Genomic DNA, 16666 nt, shown 5'->3' on the forward strand with positions numbered 1-16666 from the left:
TATTACTGAATGGCCTCAGTATTTCCAGGTTCTTCCATATCAGTTCTGCACCCACCACCGTCCATGCCCCACCCCAGAGCCCTGCTGTGGAGTCTCCTCTCTCAACACTGTGAACACTGTGCCTTTGGCTGCAGGAACTGCATCTTATTTCTGATTGGGAAAGTCTTTCTCTTCCTTGTTGCCCATCAGGACTGGAGAGAGGAAGGAACAAGAGGTCCCTCCAACAAAGTGTGTCAGCTCAGGGAAACATGAATCTGGTATTCCCAGGGGAGGGACAAATATGCTTCCCCATAGTAATATCATTTCTATTCCAGTTAGTCAAAGAGAAAGGAAAAATAAGAAAAGATGAAGTGGAGAAGGAGGAGAAGGAGGAGGAAGAGGAAGAGAAAAAGGAGGAGAGAAATTCTGCATCCTATCTGTCATTTGGAAATGCCTGTCATACCCAGCATGCTTTCTGAACCCCATGACTCTTCTTGGTGAGCTCCAGGCAGGCCCTCAAATGCCCTGGTGTGCGGTGCCATGTCCAGGACTCAAGGAGCCAAGTGTGGCCCTGAAATTCTCTTGAGGGCCTCTGGAGACCTCCACTTGGGCAGGTCCCAAGGGTCTGGGAAGAATTTCAGGTTGGCCTTGCTCAAGAGGTGTGTATTTATTATTGCTACTCTTAGGGTCAACCAGATTGTGCCGTGGGGGTTTCCCTGATGAGGTGAGGAGCTGAAAGATGTTGAGGCTCCCTGGGCTCCAGTGTACCTTCCTGCTCTACGGACGACAGCAGTGGGGGTGGTAGACGCTCACCGCTTATCCTGATGCCTGCTTGGAAGGTCACGACAATTCATGGAGTGGGGCCACTCTGAATATGGACTTGTCACTTTATCCAGCAACTCATGCAGGCTGAGAACTTGAATTTAGCCAAGTGGAATTGTGTCAATGGCATATGAAAAAATATTTATATGTTGAACACCGAAACCCATTGTTTAGCATCATCTGTGCTACACTGTTAGCTAGTAATGGCATAGATCATGACGGCAAATTATGGCCCATGAGCTCACTCTGACCTGCAGCCTAACCAGGTTTTGTTTGTTTGTTTTGTTTGAGAGAAGAAGGGTTTTTACATTTTAGAGGGTTGTTCCCCCTCCCCCCAAAAAGGCTAAACAAATAAGAATGTGTGATAGAGACTGTATGACCCCACGATGCCTAAAATATTTACTATCTAGTCACATACAGAAAAGGTTTGCAAACTCCTAAGGTACATTAAATAGATTTTTATTTTTTGGTTCATCTGGGAACATCCTCCCCCTCCCCCATTTATAACAATGCCTCTTGGAAAAATGCTTTCTTGACTTTGAAATAGATGAACCCGGACTCCATCCAGCTTGTAAACTGGGGACTCTCTGTGCCTCTTTTTCATGCCAAGTGCAGGGCAGGGTGCAGGAGAGGTTGTTTGCTGCTGCTGATGACCTGGGTGTGCAATGACCCACAGGCTGACTGGGAAAATAATTATTCCCCAAACTCCCTTTGGGACCTCTGCATTCCTGAGGACATTAAGGTGACAATCACTGCCTTACATGTCACCCTGTGGAGCAAACCAAGAGCCTCCTGCCCTGCATATTTCCTTGGCTCCGCTGCTGCCATCTAGGGAGAAAGAACAGAATCACCTGTGCTTGTCTGTCAGTCAATGACAGAAGCATAGACAAATATGCCCTTGGCCCCTACAACAGTGGCATGCCGCCCAGCCATGGCAGAGATAAGGCGGGAGAGAAAGTGCCAGTAGAGCTGGGATTATAGGTCAGGGACAAATGAGTGAGATATGAAAGTCAGAGTGTCGAGAAACACAGTGGACCTGGGAAACACTGAGGTGTCATGGAAAAAGGAGTCGGAGGCTGGCTTTGGGGATATTCAAATAAACCCTTAAATCTCCCACCTCCTCTTTTCTTTATATGCTAAAGTGTAGGTAATAATCTATTTCTTCTCCTTCTACTGCACAGGGATGACTTAAGATAGGCACAATTACTTTGACAAATATAAAGTGCTATATAAATGGACAGAAATAGTAAACTCAAGTTGGGATTATCTGTCTTAGCTTTCTCTCTACTGCATTTGAATGCACCTATGGGACCCAGGCTTTTGAAGAAGCCAGTGCCTTCATGTTTTTTCTCCAAATACAGTGTACATTTGCTCTTAAATTTTCTGCCTAATTAAGTCTGTAGTTTTTATAGTTTAGTAATAGTCATTTTCAGCTTATAACGTGGCTCCACTGAATATGATATGGAGAAAAAGTAAAGTAATAACTCCTGAGCCTAAAATAATAACTGAGCCACACAAAAAGGAAAGGCAATTATTTTGTCTTTTGAAATGAATAAGCCATAATCTTTAGGGCAGTTCCTTGTTTATCAGTTGCAGCAAGGCATGACTCAAGCATCCTGCTTTGAGTGATGTCTATGGTAAATCTTCCTGCTTCTAAACCCCTCCACCCCCAAACCCCACAACCTTCCTTTTAGGTGGGAGAACCAGTAATGCATGTTTCAGCAGCAAAGCAGAAATGACAATTTCCTGCATAGAGTAGATACGGCCCATTCTCAACCCCTCCTCCACGACATTTGGGTCTGGGGAGCGCGAATGAGCTAATGCTGATGGGAGCAGGGCTGGTGTCCTCCTCTGAAATCCTAACTTGCTTTTGTCAGCCCAGCCCCACAACGGTCATCTCCACTCACTCCACTCCCAGGGGTTCTGGAGGGCCAGGAGGCCACAGCTGCCATTGCTTTCTGAAGATGGTGGGCACCACAGCAGCCTGGCTCAGCCCAGCTCCCCAGCACAGTCTGCAGACACGGAGCGGTGCAGTGTTCCAACTGGGCTCCACTGGAGCTGTGTGCAGGTAGTTTCATGGTTAAAAGTCCTAGTAGTGTAAAAAAAATCAGAGTAACTGGTAAGCATACCTCTGATGTCTCCGTATTTGCCTCCTCTGCTTTCTTTTCACCTGGTTTTTCCTTGCAGAGTTTACCTTGGAGAGTTTACCTCTCATCTGCTTGGGTGCCCTTTGCTGATGAGCAGAGCTCTTTCTTTAATTAAGTCAACAAGTATTCATACACACAGGCAGCATCATTTTTGGCTAAAGGACCTGAGCAGAGCAGCCCCAGAAGCAATTTGAGAAAGTCTGTCAAGCTCTGATTAAGTAGCCGTGATCAAAGAGTGAACAATTACCTGCCCAAGCAAATAGTTCCTAAAATGTTCTCACTCCCAGGTCTTAACCATGAAACCTACTGGGCCAGAAGGTCAGGCTATCCAGTGTTCACTTGTGAAAAGAAATTAGGAACAAGCGATGTCACATAATACATAGCCATAACTTCCAACTGGCTCCTAATTTTCAGACTGCCTAGGTCTCCAGCTACCTGGAGATCAACATTCTGAACCCTTTCCCCACGGTGGCATTATAAAATTCATATGCTCGATATGCTGTCTGCAATTCTTGGTGAAATATCTATTCCCCTCTGTCCAACTAAAAAAATCCATTCCCCTCTGTCCAACTAAAAAAGTAGTTGGAATACAGGTGAGTGAGAGTGAGTTATGTTGTATTTGTTTTCATTTATTTTTAAAATGGATGTACTCCCCGAAAGTGTTTCTATGAACTGTGGTTGGTCATCAATAACTTCAATACAACACCCGATATGTGTCCTGTCTGCAACTGCATTTTACTGTTCTTGGCCAATGCGGCCCCTTCTGCATTCTCTTCAATGCTCATCTTCCCCCAACGTGCCATTAGTATGTCCCCCTTGCAAGGCCTTAATCACATTCCAGGCCATTAACTCCTAAAAATGTGGTGCAGTCTGATAGTTAGAAGTGCAGACACCAAACCCTTCCACAGATGCCCTGCTCTTGGGTTTGGCTGGGCTGGAGATTTGGCAGCATGTTTGCCATGGTTAATTTGGAGGCAAATCCCAAGGAAACAGAACATTAAAAAGTTTGGATATGGCTTGGCATTCTCAGCACAACCAATCCAAATGGGAAAACTTTTTCCCCCATTCTCTTGAGGAAGGAGGGATATGGAAAATGTGCAGGTTGAGAATAGGGAGACCTAGGTTTAAATCATGGTTCCCCCTTGGCCTTGGGCAAGTCCTTAACCTCTCACAATGATGGGATTTTTATCTGTAAAATAGGGGTAGCAGAGTTTCCAGGGAGTTTAGAGGCAATGGGGGCAAAATTTCCTGCAGATGCCTGGCACACAGTATGACCTAACAGAAAAATCTTAAGAGAATATTTGTTTACCCAAACACTACTGTCTACCATGGAATATTTATTTTTGAATATTTTGGAGAGTGTTAGACATGCTATGTGACTACTATCCTCTTGGATAAGACATGAGAGAGGCAAACGAAAGAAAACTGACGAGTAAAATGCTTTTCTGAAATCCTTGACATAGTCTGGGGAAATTTTTGAATAACGAGATTCAGGGTCTCTCTTAATGCATGCAGTTTGAGTTGCAGAATAAACTCAAAATTTCCCTATCCCATAATGTCAGAATAAACTCAAATTTTCCCTATCCCATAATGTCATGTTGATTTTTGTGATATTTAGACAATCCCAAAGCAAGTACTTTTTATAACACATTAGAGAAGACATCGTTACTCTGGGTAAATTCCTCAAACTCCAAATAGAAGCAGTAAACATGTGAGTATAAATATGACAATCATTTGATAAACTGCAACAATTTTAGATATTTTTTGGCATGCCTAAAGGTACAGAGATTTAGGGGGAATGAGCGAAAAGTAATTCAACTCATATATTGTTTACCCCACTTTGACTAAGTTTTGGTTGACGTTATCAATTTCTTGTAAAATTGGTGTATCATGCTATGGGAAAGGAAAAAAATGTTAAAAGTTTACCTCCCTGGAGAGAGGGAGCTGGAGAAGAGTGTAGCAGACAATTATTTACGGATAGTTTTACATGGATACAATTGTCATGGTTTTAATCTGATGACCGAAAGATTCTCTAGTTGTTTATTTAGATTAGATGTGGCATTAGCGCCAGATTTCCTGTGTTTCTAAGCTTTCCCATATCTAAAATTTAAATGTGTCTGTAAAGGTGTTTAAAGGATCATCTCTAACATGGAATCATAATTCGCTGAAGAAAAATGATAGTCATTCTTCCCGTGGGGACGCTCTTTCTGTAAGGAGGAGCGGGGCAAGTGATTTTCTTATTCAGATTCTGGACCAAACTCTTGTCAGCAATGAAACTGATCTTTCCTATCAAGGCCAAAGAGAAGCGAGGGTTTGCATATTCAAGTTCTTCCTAGATGCCTGCCTCTATAATAGGACATCCACATCTGGCAGAGCTCTTATGGGACACACAGAGAGAACAGAAGAGTCTAAAAATCCAGCCAACATCTCAGTGCCAGAATCCAAGTTCTGAACACAAGGCTGAATATGTATCTGGCCAGTAAGAAGACACTCTTCAGAAAAAGGCTGAAAAAACAGTCACACTCCAGGTCTCAACACAACCTATAACAAAACTCAAATAAACATACAAACATACCCTCCATTGCAACGTGGAAAGAGATTTGTTTTTTTAGACAAGGATTTAAGGAAATTATCATTTTGCTGCAAGGGAAGAAGAAAAGGATGATGAGGCCACCACTCTTGCTGTGAAGGTTAGAGCTGCTTTGAATTTCTTGGAGGAATTACCCTAATAGAGGAAAGAGGCTAGGCAAATGGTCTTTAGTTTTAGACCACTGATTGTTGTCAAGAATTTTCCAAAAACATAAATCCTATTTTAAATCCTTATTGTGGAACGGCAGCCATATATAATTTTTGCATATAGTTACCATCTTCCTCATTAGTAAACTATAGCTTGAGCAGCCCTAATCCGAAAATCTGAAATCCAAAATGCTCTAAGATCCGAGATTGTTTGAGCACCGACATGACGCCACAGGTGGGAAATCCCACACCTGACCTCATGTCTATGGGTTGTAGTCCAAAACAGTCAATTAAAAATATTGTATAAAATTACCCTCAGGCTATGCATATGCAGTGTATATGAAACATAAATGAATTTTGTGTTTAGACTTGGGTCCCATCCCAGAGATATTTGATTATGTATATGCAAGTCTTTCAAAATTTGAAAAAATCTGTAGTCTGAAACACTTCTGGTTCCAAGCATTTCAGGAAAGAGATACGCAAGTTCTGTACTGAGTTATTATGGTTTACCAAAATTTGGTACACATAAAGCAAAATATAGCATGTTCCCCAAGTTCTTGCAGCAAAGTAGGAATAGATGAAGTTGAGTTGACTACTGGATCTTTTTCCAGAACAAATGGGCTTCTATCAAAAAATGTTTGCAAACTCCTGCTTTAGACAGTTCTTTGGTGATCCATCAGTATCTCTCTGAAGCTAAGCATTAGTATATTTCAAAGTTCTGGAAGAATGTATTTGGATCATAAGGCTCATTCCAACATGCCACAGGTGAAGCTCATTCATTATGCAATAGTGAAGCAGATGAGAAGTAATGGGAGACAATCTTTTGCCTTTCAAAATATTATAAGCTCTGGATTTTCATAACAGAGTTCTGGAACAGGTAAGTGATTTGTCAAGAAAGCCTTTTGTAAGCCATGTTGAAATGGCTGTGCAGTAAGTGAACAGCCTCTGTCTTTGCAAGAAATTAACAGCCACCCCAAGCTCTTGATGTTTAAAGATATTAGAGAGAAAGCCTATCATCATCTGATCTTGGAACTGTTTAATGGGTTTTCTCTCTAGTAGTTAAATTGAAAGAATGATGCTCAGGTCTACTGTCTTCTCTTGGGAAAAGCCATACCGCCCTGGTTGGTTCTTTCAACGCTCTCCTGACCCCAGGATAGAGAATGCTACATTCTGAGACATCATGAGTGCCCCTCACTCTCATCTTTGGGAAATGAGGAGCAGCATCCATTCAAAGTGCAGCCAAAGATAAACTTGACTGTCAAGTTTCCCTCAAGCTGAGAAATTGGATGTGTCAGAAAGGGTGGAGTTTCAGAACTTGCTCTAAAAATAATGTGTCTGGATCTTGGCCACCATCTTAATGCTCTTCCTCTCTAGGCCCTCTCCCCATAAATGTCAAATGTGGCTGTCAGTAGGTTTAGCCTGAAAATAAAATCCCCTCACTTCCATCAAGAAATAGCTCCAAACTTAGAGTGTGTGCTCAAAATATTCATGATGAAATCATAATCCTGTATTTATAGTCTTTTGGATTGTGCATGAAATTCTGTTTCCCATGGTGGTTTTCGTTGAAGCGGGCACAGAGTGACCGAGAAAGCATTAGCTGCAGGGAAATGCTGTTCCGTATCGTTCTGAACTGGTTGGTTGTGAGAAACCCTCCCTCTTCCCTGTGCCCTATCCACTGCCTAATGAGTTGGGTTTACCCCCCACCCCATTCCCAGAAGGTCCCCTCTTTGATTGGTCCTGTCTTGTCCTCCAAGAAGAGCTGGCCTTCTGAGAAGGAAGTGGGGTGGGTACCTAAGATTATTCCCCTTTCCTCTGCATCTTTCCTGTCCTAGACTTCCTCCCCGTTTTCACTGAGGGAGATGGTGTGGACCTTAATGGTTGGAACTTGATGGTTCTTGTCAAGGCTGGGGGTTGAGGGCCCTACACAGCAGCAGACCTGCAAAAAGCTTTTACTTCTCACCCGGGCTGTGGTGCAGGAGGATTGGTCTTTGGACACTGTAATCCTGGCAGATCCACGGGGCATGGAAGAGAAAAATTTCCATTCACAAACGCCATCTGTCTTGGAGATCCTGTAGAAGGTCTCTCCTGATCCCACGGGGATGCGCACCGTGTCCTTGTGCTGCCCTTCCAGGGCCTGACTGGGCGGGTGCAGGGTGTAGCCCAGGGCATGTTTGGAAGACTGCCTTCTGCGGAGACACTGGATTCTCAAGACGTTCTGAAAGGCCTTTTTGAACTCTTGGCTGGAACATGGGTATATGATGGGGTTGATGCAGCTGTTTAGATATCCGAGCCAAAATACTATTTTAAAAACTGTTTCAGAGGGCTTGATATCAGGGAAGAAAGACCCTGGAAGAAAACACACAGATTGATATATATTATTTGCAAGACAGCAGGCCAGTTGGCTAGGAAAACAATCAAACAAACATCTTTCTGTGTTTTTAAAAAGGTTAAAATGATCCCAAACACATTTGAGTTTCTCATATTTGACTGACTAGCTCCTGTGACTGTCACCCTTTTGCAGTATCTTCAAAGACCATTCCTACTTGGTTCATGTGTGTCATTAATTACAGGAGCAGGCCCAGTGGATAGGGTTGCATTGGCTCACAGTGACCAATGCCTGCTGTGAAGTTTTACCAAATGAAAATGTGAAACTCAGACTGATCCCACATATGTACATTGTTTTGCCTAAATTGAAAAGTAAGTTGGAATCCATGCAAATAATCTGTATTAAAATTCAGTTACCTGAACATGCCCTTTATTCTCTGATGCAGTGTTAGGTAACAGACACAGCCTCAGTGTTTATGAATTCTTCCCCTCTCGAATATTAGAATTACGGATTTTGATGAGAATCTCAACTTCACACAATATTGGCCTTGTCAATGTTGGGCCAGTGATTCTCAATCACTTTTCCTAGATGATGTCTTTTGACGTCACCGTGAGTTCCCTTTGTCAATATCCCTCGATGAGTCCCAAATGTGTGTCATTTGCTTCACATTCAGAGTCCTCCACAGCCCCTGGTCTGACCAGCTTTCTAATATGATTGGTTGTTATTTTTTCTCTAGCCAGACTCACTACACTTTTTCTCCAGGTCATTGGTCAATTTTTTTTTGTCCTCTCAAGTTGGGCCACTGTGTCCTTGATGCCCTTTTCCACCTTCTCTACCTACCCAAACCCTACCCGTTGATGTGCATAGCAGGAACCCCGCCTCAGGACCTGTCATGTCCTGCACAGAGAGTGCCACGGGGCATTTGGCAGCAGAAGAACAAAACTGTGAAGTCTTAAAGGGGAACAATCTTAAGGATTATCTCCTCCAATTACTCAATTTACAAATATGAAAAAATGCTTATTTAGCCTTTACCCAGCTGCCGCCAAGACGCTCCGCCCTTCTGAGCTGAGGCCGCCTTGGGGTGAGGCCCTCACTGCATCCAGCACTAGCACTATTCCGGGCAGCCCAGCCTTGCACTTGTCCACACCACGGACTCCATCTCAGAGCTCGCCTGCACCGACTCAGCCCTCGTTCTGCATAACGCTGAGGGGATCATCACAGAGGATAAGGTCAATGTCCTTTCTAAAGCAGCTGGGGTAAATGATGACGACTTTTGGCCTGGCTTGTCTGCCAAGGCCCTGGCCACTGTCAACATCGGGAGCCTCCTCTGCAGTGGAGGGGTGGGGTGGGACGACCTGCTCCAGCAGCTGGTGGTGCATCTGCAGGAGGTCCTGCCCTTCCATCACTGCAGCCCAGGTAGAGGAGAAGAAAGTGGAAGCAAAGAAAGGAGAATCTGGAGTCTGATGATAACATGGGCTTTTTTTTTTTTTTTTTTTTTTTTTGAGTAAGCCTATTTTATAGCATGTTCAATAAAAAGCTGAACTCTTAAAAATGCTTATTAAAGAGATTGTCACAAACCTCATAGCTATAATACTGATAAGAGTGATGGATAAAGGGTATGGGACTCCCAGTCAAATGTTCTTTATTCTCTGATTCTCAGACTTCCATGGGCTTTTACTAAAGGAGCTTTATGAATTATGAAATCCCAATGTCCCTCTTCACTCCTTTCAGAGAAATTGCAAAATAACATCTTGACTTTCCTTCCACCTCCTTTCTTTTCTTTCTCCACTCCCAAGCTCGTTTTCCTTCTCCACAGGCTTTTAGCCACAGCTTTGTGTACAGTTGGCAGAATGGCTTTGGGAAAGTCCCATGATCCCTTTGGACCTCCAGTTTTCTTATCTGAAAAAGGAGTAGGTTGAATGGATGATTCCTAATGGCCCTGAACAATTTTTTTGTTGTTGTTGTTTCAAACCTAAGGTCTTGATTTTATGTCTTTCTTTTCTTCTCTGCTCTGTGGACCTATCAGAGTCATGACAAATTGCTGGTGCTCTTAAAATCTACTCTGGCAAACGCTGCTGTGAAATTAAGTCAAAAAGTTCATCAATATAAACAGAGAGTAAACTTAAATACTGAAGATCCCAAAGAAGACAAAATATTGTGGTTGTTGATGGGAGCATTTATTATCTCTGAAGCAACGCTCCCTGCTAAGTTCCATGTATCTCAAATTCACACACACACACACACACACACACACACACACACACAATGGGTGTTTATTTGGGGAAAAAAAAACATGTAAAGTGAGAAAGTTTTATTCTTTAGCTCTAAAGCTCTTCACATTGTCCTTTAATTATAATAAAGTTTACAGTCTTTGAATGCCTGATTTGAAACAGGCAAGGCAGTGTGCTGAACACTTTCCATATGATTTAATCATCATTAGTACCATGAAGAGTTATGTTACTCTTCCCTGTTTTACAAACGAAGAAACTGTGGCTTAATGAGTTTGAATAGCTCAACTGAGGTCACTCACATAGTTACTGGTAGGTTTGAAATTGGGCAGTGTGATTTCAGGGCCCATGCTCCTTTATGGAATCTCCAAATATATTGGAATAATACATCTCTTAGGAGGATGGCCGATGGGGAGTGATAAAGTGTGCAGCTAGGGGAAGCTGAATTGGAAAAATTCTTTCTCGAACCTCATCTGTGATGGAAAAAATGGCTAATGCCAACATGACTGATGGTTTTGTGCAAATGCGGTCAGTTCCAGAAAAAAATTTGTCTTACATTATGATACCTATATATTGTCCAATATTTCCTCCTAATAGTGACAGTGATGTGATTAAGGAAACCCATTTCACAAAGGCCTGCCTGGGCCTGTGCTTAATGACTACAAGAATGTCTGAGCTGAGCACACCAAAAACTCACCTTGTCTGGGAATGTCACTACTCTGTAAATCAGCGACGGAGGGGAGGATCTTTCCCTTATCTGAATAATTTCAATTTTTAAGAAGGACAAAAAAATGCACTATGAATGTGAATGCTAATAAATATGACTTGAGAGTCTTGGAACTTCCCATAATTCCCTCAAGGACGCTCATTCTGCTTACAGAGCCCAGTTTTGCACTCATAAATCTCAACATTTCCTTTTAGTCACTTCCTTTACATCCCTTCTTTCCTTGCATGGCCCCGCTCTTAATTCCAGGTCTGGCTGACCCAGAGCCAAGCTCTTGGGCCCTCTCTCTAGTCTCTTGCTGCGTTCCTGTCTTCACAGGTGAATCCTGGACTCCCCCTCTCTGTACCCCACTCAAAACACTCATTTCTTCAATGTGGCTCAGGTATAGGTATAGGGTGAGAAAGAGAGTTGGTTAAAACTAATTTACACTAAGATCTGAATGTCATATAATCTCTAGCCCTAACCCCAGGAATATTTTCTTTTTAATCCAAGCAAATCTCTAGATTTTGGCTTATGCTTCCAGGCCAGAGACCTTCCTGTAAATGACAACGTTTGGTTTGTCCCATCAAGTGTGTGACAGCAGCCAGATGTGTGTAAGTGTAGCACGGATTTGCATGCTCACAAACTGACAATTCCACCAGGGCCAGGTTGCAGGATCCATTCTCATGCTTGGAGTATTCTTCCCTTGCGATGGGGAGCAGGTGCAGGGAGCCACGTAATTTTCTTTGTGCAGCTGCTGACTGGCTGGGGTTAGAGGAGAGACTCATAGCTGTACTTCCTTCAGGAACTTTCCAAAGAGTGAGAAGAGACAGCAAAAGGGGTAGGCACAGTGGCTCACACCTGTAATTCCTGCACTTTGGGAGGCTGAGGTGGGCAGATCACTTGAGACCAGGAATTTGAGACCAGCCTGGGCAACATGGTGAAACCCCATCTCTGCTAAAAATACAAAAATTAGCTGGGTGTGGTGGCATGCGCCTGTAGTTTCAGTTACTCAGGAGGCTGAGGCAGGAGGATTGCTTGAGCCCAGGAGGTGGAGGTTATAGTGAGCCAATGCGCACCACTGCAGTCCAGCCTGGGCAACGGAAGTGAATCCCTGTCTCAAAAAAAAAAAAAAAGAAAGAAAGAAAGAAAAAAAAGGACAGCAGAAGGGCAGCTCCTCTCCTTATTGACGTTATTCCCATCTACATATCTCTTCCTTCATTTTTCCTCTCCTAGGAAGGAGAGGTGGGGCTGGAATCAGGCTTGGAAAGCAGCTGCCTGGTCCTATTCAGGGTTCCCTCCTCCTGCTCTCCCCTCCTCTGCCCAAACCTTTGCCATCTGTGCCCGTTTCTCTGAACTCTGCATTAGTTCTATCCCCAGCCTCCATTCTTCCCAAATCTCTTTCTTCATGAGGACTGGCAATGCTTTTTAGGGTGGGAAGACAGTTGGATAATGCTTGTCCCTGGCCTCCACACATCAGGACCTAGAGTGTCAAGGCTGAACCAGCCTGGTTTAGGGGTGGGTGCCTCTGATCCAGTCACTGGGTGGGGAAGTCCATTTGAGCAACCGTCCGGCCAGCTTTGCTCACTCACAGAGCTCCAGAATCCAGTACAATGCTAGAGTCTTGAAGGCATTCTCCAAATTTTTGCTGCATGAATGGCCAACCTCCTGACTGACGGATGGACTGACTGACTGAATGAATGAATGGCTGTGTCTCTGTGTTCTTGCCATGGTTCTTCTTCTCAATGTGGCTTGGTTTTCTTCTCTGCTTGATGGCTGTAGCCTCATATTCTCTCCCAACCCTGCCTTCCTTCTGCTGTCTCATTCTCCTTTTTTGGCCCACCATTTATGTTCAGTCATTTGGTTTTTTTCTGTAATGCTATTTTGCTACCATTTTTTCCTTGCCCTATCATCTGGCATCAGACCCTCTAGTTTTTCTCATCATGCTTCGTAGGAAGAGCCGGACTTCCGAATCACCCACATGAGAATAGAAGCTCCTATTTTTTTTGGTCACCATAGCTATGGTTTTTCTCCTCAACAATCTCTGCTTCAAGAGGAGCCAACAGCTCCTGACTTAATCCCCTAAACACCTTGCCCTGCAGCTCAAGCCATCCTTTGCATGTGAATTTGCCTGGTTTAATTCTTGGGCTTTGGAAAATCCCCACACCCTAAGGACTATTCCTTTCACTGAGTTTCTTTCCACCATTTGCTCTGCTGCAGAATTTCTGCCTCTTTCTTGACCCTCTGGACACCCTGACCAACATACTACTGGTCAGACTGAGGTGGAGAGAACAGGTGTTTATGGCCAAACACCATCAACATTCTCATTCATGGAGATTCAGAATCCTCACTTCCACTGTAAAGGCCTCTAGATGCCAAGAAGATATTGAAACGAATAATTTAAAATGTTGCCTCTATGTTTTTCCACTGAATGCTATATCCATTGGGAACATCTTACTTCATTTTTGAACTGGGGCTCATCTAATAGGCTTATGGGGAGGGGGGCACTAGGAGTCATCCCAGGAAAGGCTTGGCCACTAGAGTCACCTTTTATAGCTATAAAATTACAGCAACATTTGCCTCAGTGACTCCAATACAAGATAAAACCATTTTTTTCCTGCCCATGCTGGTCTCCTTCATGAATTTGATACACCGGTGAGTGCTACGGTTAGCTTCAAAAGTCAGTGAGAGTAGGAACTGAGTTCTCAAATTCCCATCCAGCACTGGTCATTAGGGGGTTCCTCCTTAGTTCAACTGTTTCTCTCAGAATGAGGGTGACTTGATGTGGAAGCTGAAAGCTGTGAGTCAGTCTTCTTGGTTGCAGCCTCCAGCTTCTGTGCTTCATTTTACCCCCTGGAAAACTTGACATCTTAATGACAACTTTGAGAGACACTGGGCTATGGTAAACCCTACTTAGCTGGAGTCGCAGAAGGCTAAAATGTGAAAACTGGCAGGCACTTTGAGATCAGCGCTGTCAACCTGTCCTTTACAGGTGAAGACAGTAAGGCTGAAGATGGGAGTAGTTCCCCAAAATCACACAACTGGACCCAAAGTTGGTTCCACTTCACCCATTTCCACTCCTGATCTTTGTGTGCCATTTAGCAACCCTACGATGGCATGGAAGCATTAATGGCAATATGTCCAGCTTTCACTGAATGACAACAGGTTTTGCAGAGATATGGAGAAAGAAGAGGAGAGTAGTATCCTCAATAATTGCATTATTTTAAAAGTCAGAGTGTGCTGTTTAGAAGGGTTTGTCGGCAGGGCATCACATTCTGAGAATTGGAGTTTGAATGATCTCAATTTAAAAAAATGTTGACTCCAAAGAAGAAGCTAATGTTCTGTGACCATGGGATAAAATAACTCTTAATTGTTTCTCCTTGTCCAGTGAGTGGTCTCTCTGATGTGCCTGGTACACATCCAATGAGCAGAGGAGAGAGACAGGCTGCCACACCAACAGGCCAAGGAGCTCCAGTGCCAGTAACATTCAGGCCAGACTCGATGGCGCCTTCTTACCAGGAAGAAAACTGCCCCATCAAATTAAACCCCAGAGACAAGCTGTAGAGTCAAAGTTTAAGGGCAGACCATATTCTACCAGATGCCTTTGTGCTGAACTACTTTGGCCTGAGCCCTCCTGGGGTTTATGTGGGGCCACTTGGGCAGCTCTCAGTCAGCAAGAAGTTTTTGGATTATCTACCCTAGATGGTGACCAGGGCTGTCTAAGAAGGTGGCCAGAATAACCATGGACTGTAACCTTAGGCATGAAACCTCAGGTTCACAGACAAACTTCCCATGATTGACATTAAATGTGTATGCCCAGAGATACATTTTCCTGGGAAGAGCCCTTGGCTTGTATTAGCTTCTCGCGGTGGTCTCTGGTGATAGTAAAGATGGTTCAGCCTGGATTCCAGGTAGAGAGGACAAGCTGTACCCTGGCTGGGGAACCCCACTTAGCCCGTATGTCCTAATGATAGAATCAAGCTTACCAACAGAGCAAGCAGATGTGACTTCAGTGCCTCTTTGGAAGGACTTCACCAGTCTTTTATTCCCCGATTTAACTGGGGCCTGAAATTGTACAGCTCTCCACTCATGTATCTGAGTAAAGTCATGTGCATGCTCACTTGAGAGTGTTGGTATGTGGAGTCTTTTCTGAACTTTCTGGCAGAAAGCATGAGTGGTTGGCAAAGTGAAGAAGGTGGCACTGAGCAGGAATGGAATTAGCTCTCCTCCTGCATGGAGCAAAGCATGGGAACATGGCATGGGAGGGTGCAGTGAGTAAGGGGAACCGGGCACACTGTGCGGGGTACTCAGTCCCAAAGGAGGCAGACTCGGGGCACCCTGGGGGCCTGCCCAGTGTGGGATGGAAGTGCTGCCCACTTTTCCAGGGACCTGGGGTATGTTGGTCTATGATTACTGTGAAAAAACATTGCTCTTTCCAATCCAGGCACGGAAAGAAGTCACTTGGGGAGATGTCCTCTCATCCCTCAAACTTCTGCAAGTGGCAGCTAAAGCTCTCTTGACAGGATCTGTCTGGCTGGCCAAGAAGAGCTCTGCGGAATCAGGAACTTCATCCTGGGTGAGTCTGAACTGCTTGAATTAAAACTTGTCAAATGGTTTGTCTTGCCAGTTAACAAAGCCTAAGCAGCATTTCTCCTTTTAGGATAAAGGAGCAGGTCCACCTGAATGCATGATTTGGACCCCAATGCCCATAGGAACGCTGGAAAGAGTAACAGGGGACCCCACATGCAAGCATTTCCCCCTAGAAGACCTCCTTGCACTGAATAAATAATTTGATTTGAAAAACTCTCAAAAGATAGCAAGATTATCTACCCCACCCCCTTTATTTAAAATATTATTTGTTCAGGGAAAAGCTAGCGATGAGGAAGTCATCATGTGCTTTTATGGGCTGCTTCCTTTAAAAAGCAGATCTGCTTTCATAAGCCAGTGTGTTTTCCAAGCCTTGTCACTTTCACTAAGGTCACCATTGTTTCATGAGCCTTCCATTTAAAACATTTTTTAATTGTCCCTGCACAAAAGCTCTCCCTGAGACCACCCAGTCTAAAGAAGAGTAATCTTCAAACTCACACCTGCTGAATGGCTTATTTATTTCACGGTATATATCACAGTTTTTATGTTTTCTTATTTACTTGTTTTCTTTGATTGTCTCATCCTCCAGAGCACAGATGATATGCTCTCCAATGGCAGGAGACCAGGTTATCTCTCTCACTATAGTGTGAGGTGGGGGCAGGAACCCAATTAACAGTTCCTGCCAGAAGAATGTGTATCGAGTTCCTTCTCCCCTTTTTTTGCTTCTTACATTCCAACTGGTCACCAAACCCCACAGGTGTCTTTCCTTGAAACACCTTCCAAATTTGCCTTCTCCATCACCTCCATCCGCAGCACCCCTGAATGGTGAACTGGTTATTTAAAGCTGGGTGAGTCATTTTTCCCTCTTGGGCCTCAGTTTCCTCATCTGTAAAATTAAAGACTTAGAACAGTAATTGATACTACCCCTTCCTATCTGTAAGAGCAGATGCTTCTAGGCAAATGGAAACAGTCAAAAGGGGAAAACAGGCCCATGACAAGCAAGATGATGAAGAAGCATGGTGGAGAGATGGCCAGAAGGGAAGAGGGCAGGCTTTGGAAGGAAGAGGGAAACCTGAGGTTTGGGGGAGGGCTTTGGGAGGACATCCTGATGTCTATCCTAGAGATTTACTCTGAGATC

General features: G+C 43.9%; 1 protein-coding gene and 1 pseudogene across 9 annotated transcripts in view; one reads left to right on the top strand and one right to left on the bottom strand.

The window, feature by feature from the left end:
* Positions 1 to 16666, bottom strand: part of ADRA1A (adrenoceptor alpha 1A) — a 113947-nt gene that overhangs the window by 8919 nt on the left and 88362 nt on the right. For 3 of the 8 annotated variants that reach the window (XM_015145004.3, XM_077942645.1, XM_077942647.1), the window contains one exon: positions 7645 to 8030. In XM_015145004.3, coding sequence (XP_015000490.2) covers positions 7645 to 8030 — 386 coding nt within the window. 8 annotated transcript variants of the gene reach the window in all.
* Positions 8602 to 12087, top strand: LOC100428242 (large ribosomal subunit protein P1 pseudogene; annotated as a pseudogene). The gene is made up of 2 exons (XR_013396983.1): positions 8602 to 8619; positions 9135 to 12087. The product of XR_013396983.1 is annotated as a large ribosomal subunit protein P1 pseudogene (transcript).

This window comes from Macaca mulatta, chromosome 8, assembly GCF_049350105.2.
Source record: "Macaca mulatta isolate MMU2019108-1 chromosome 8, T2T-MMU8v2.0, whole genome shotgun sequence".
In the NCBI taxonomy this organism is placed as follows: domain Eukaryota; kingdom Metazoa; phylum Chordata; class Mammalia; order Primates; family Cercopithecidae; genus Macaca; species Macaca mulatta.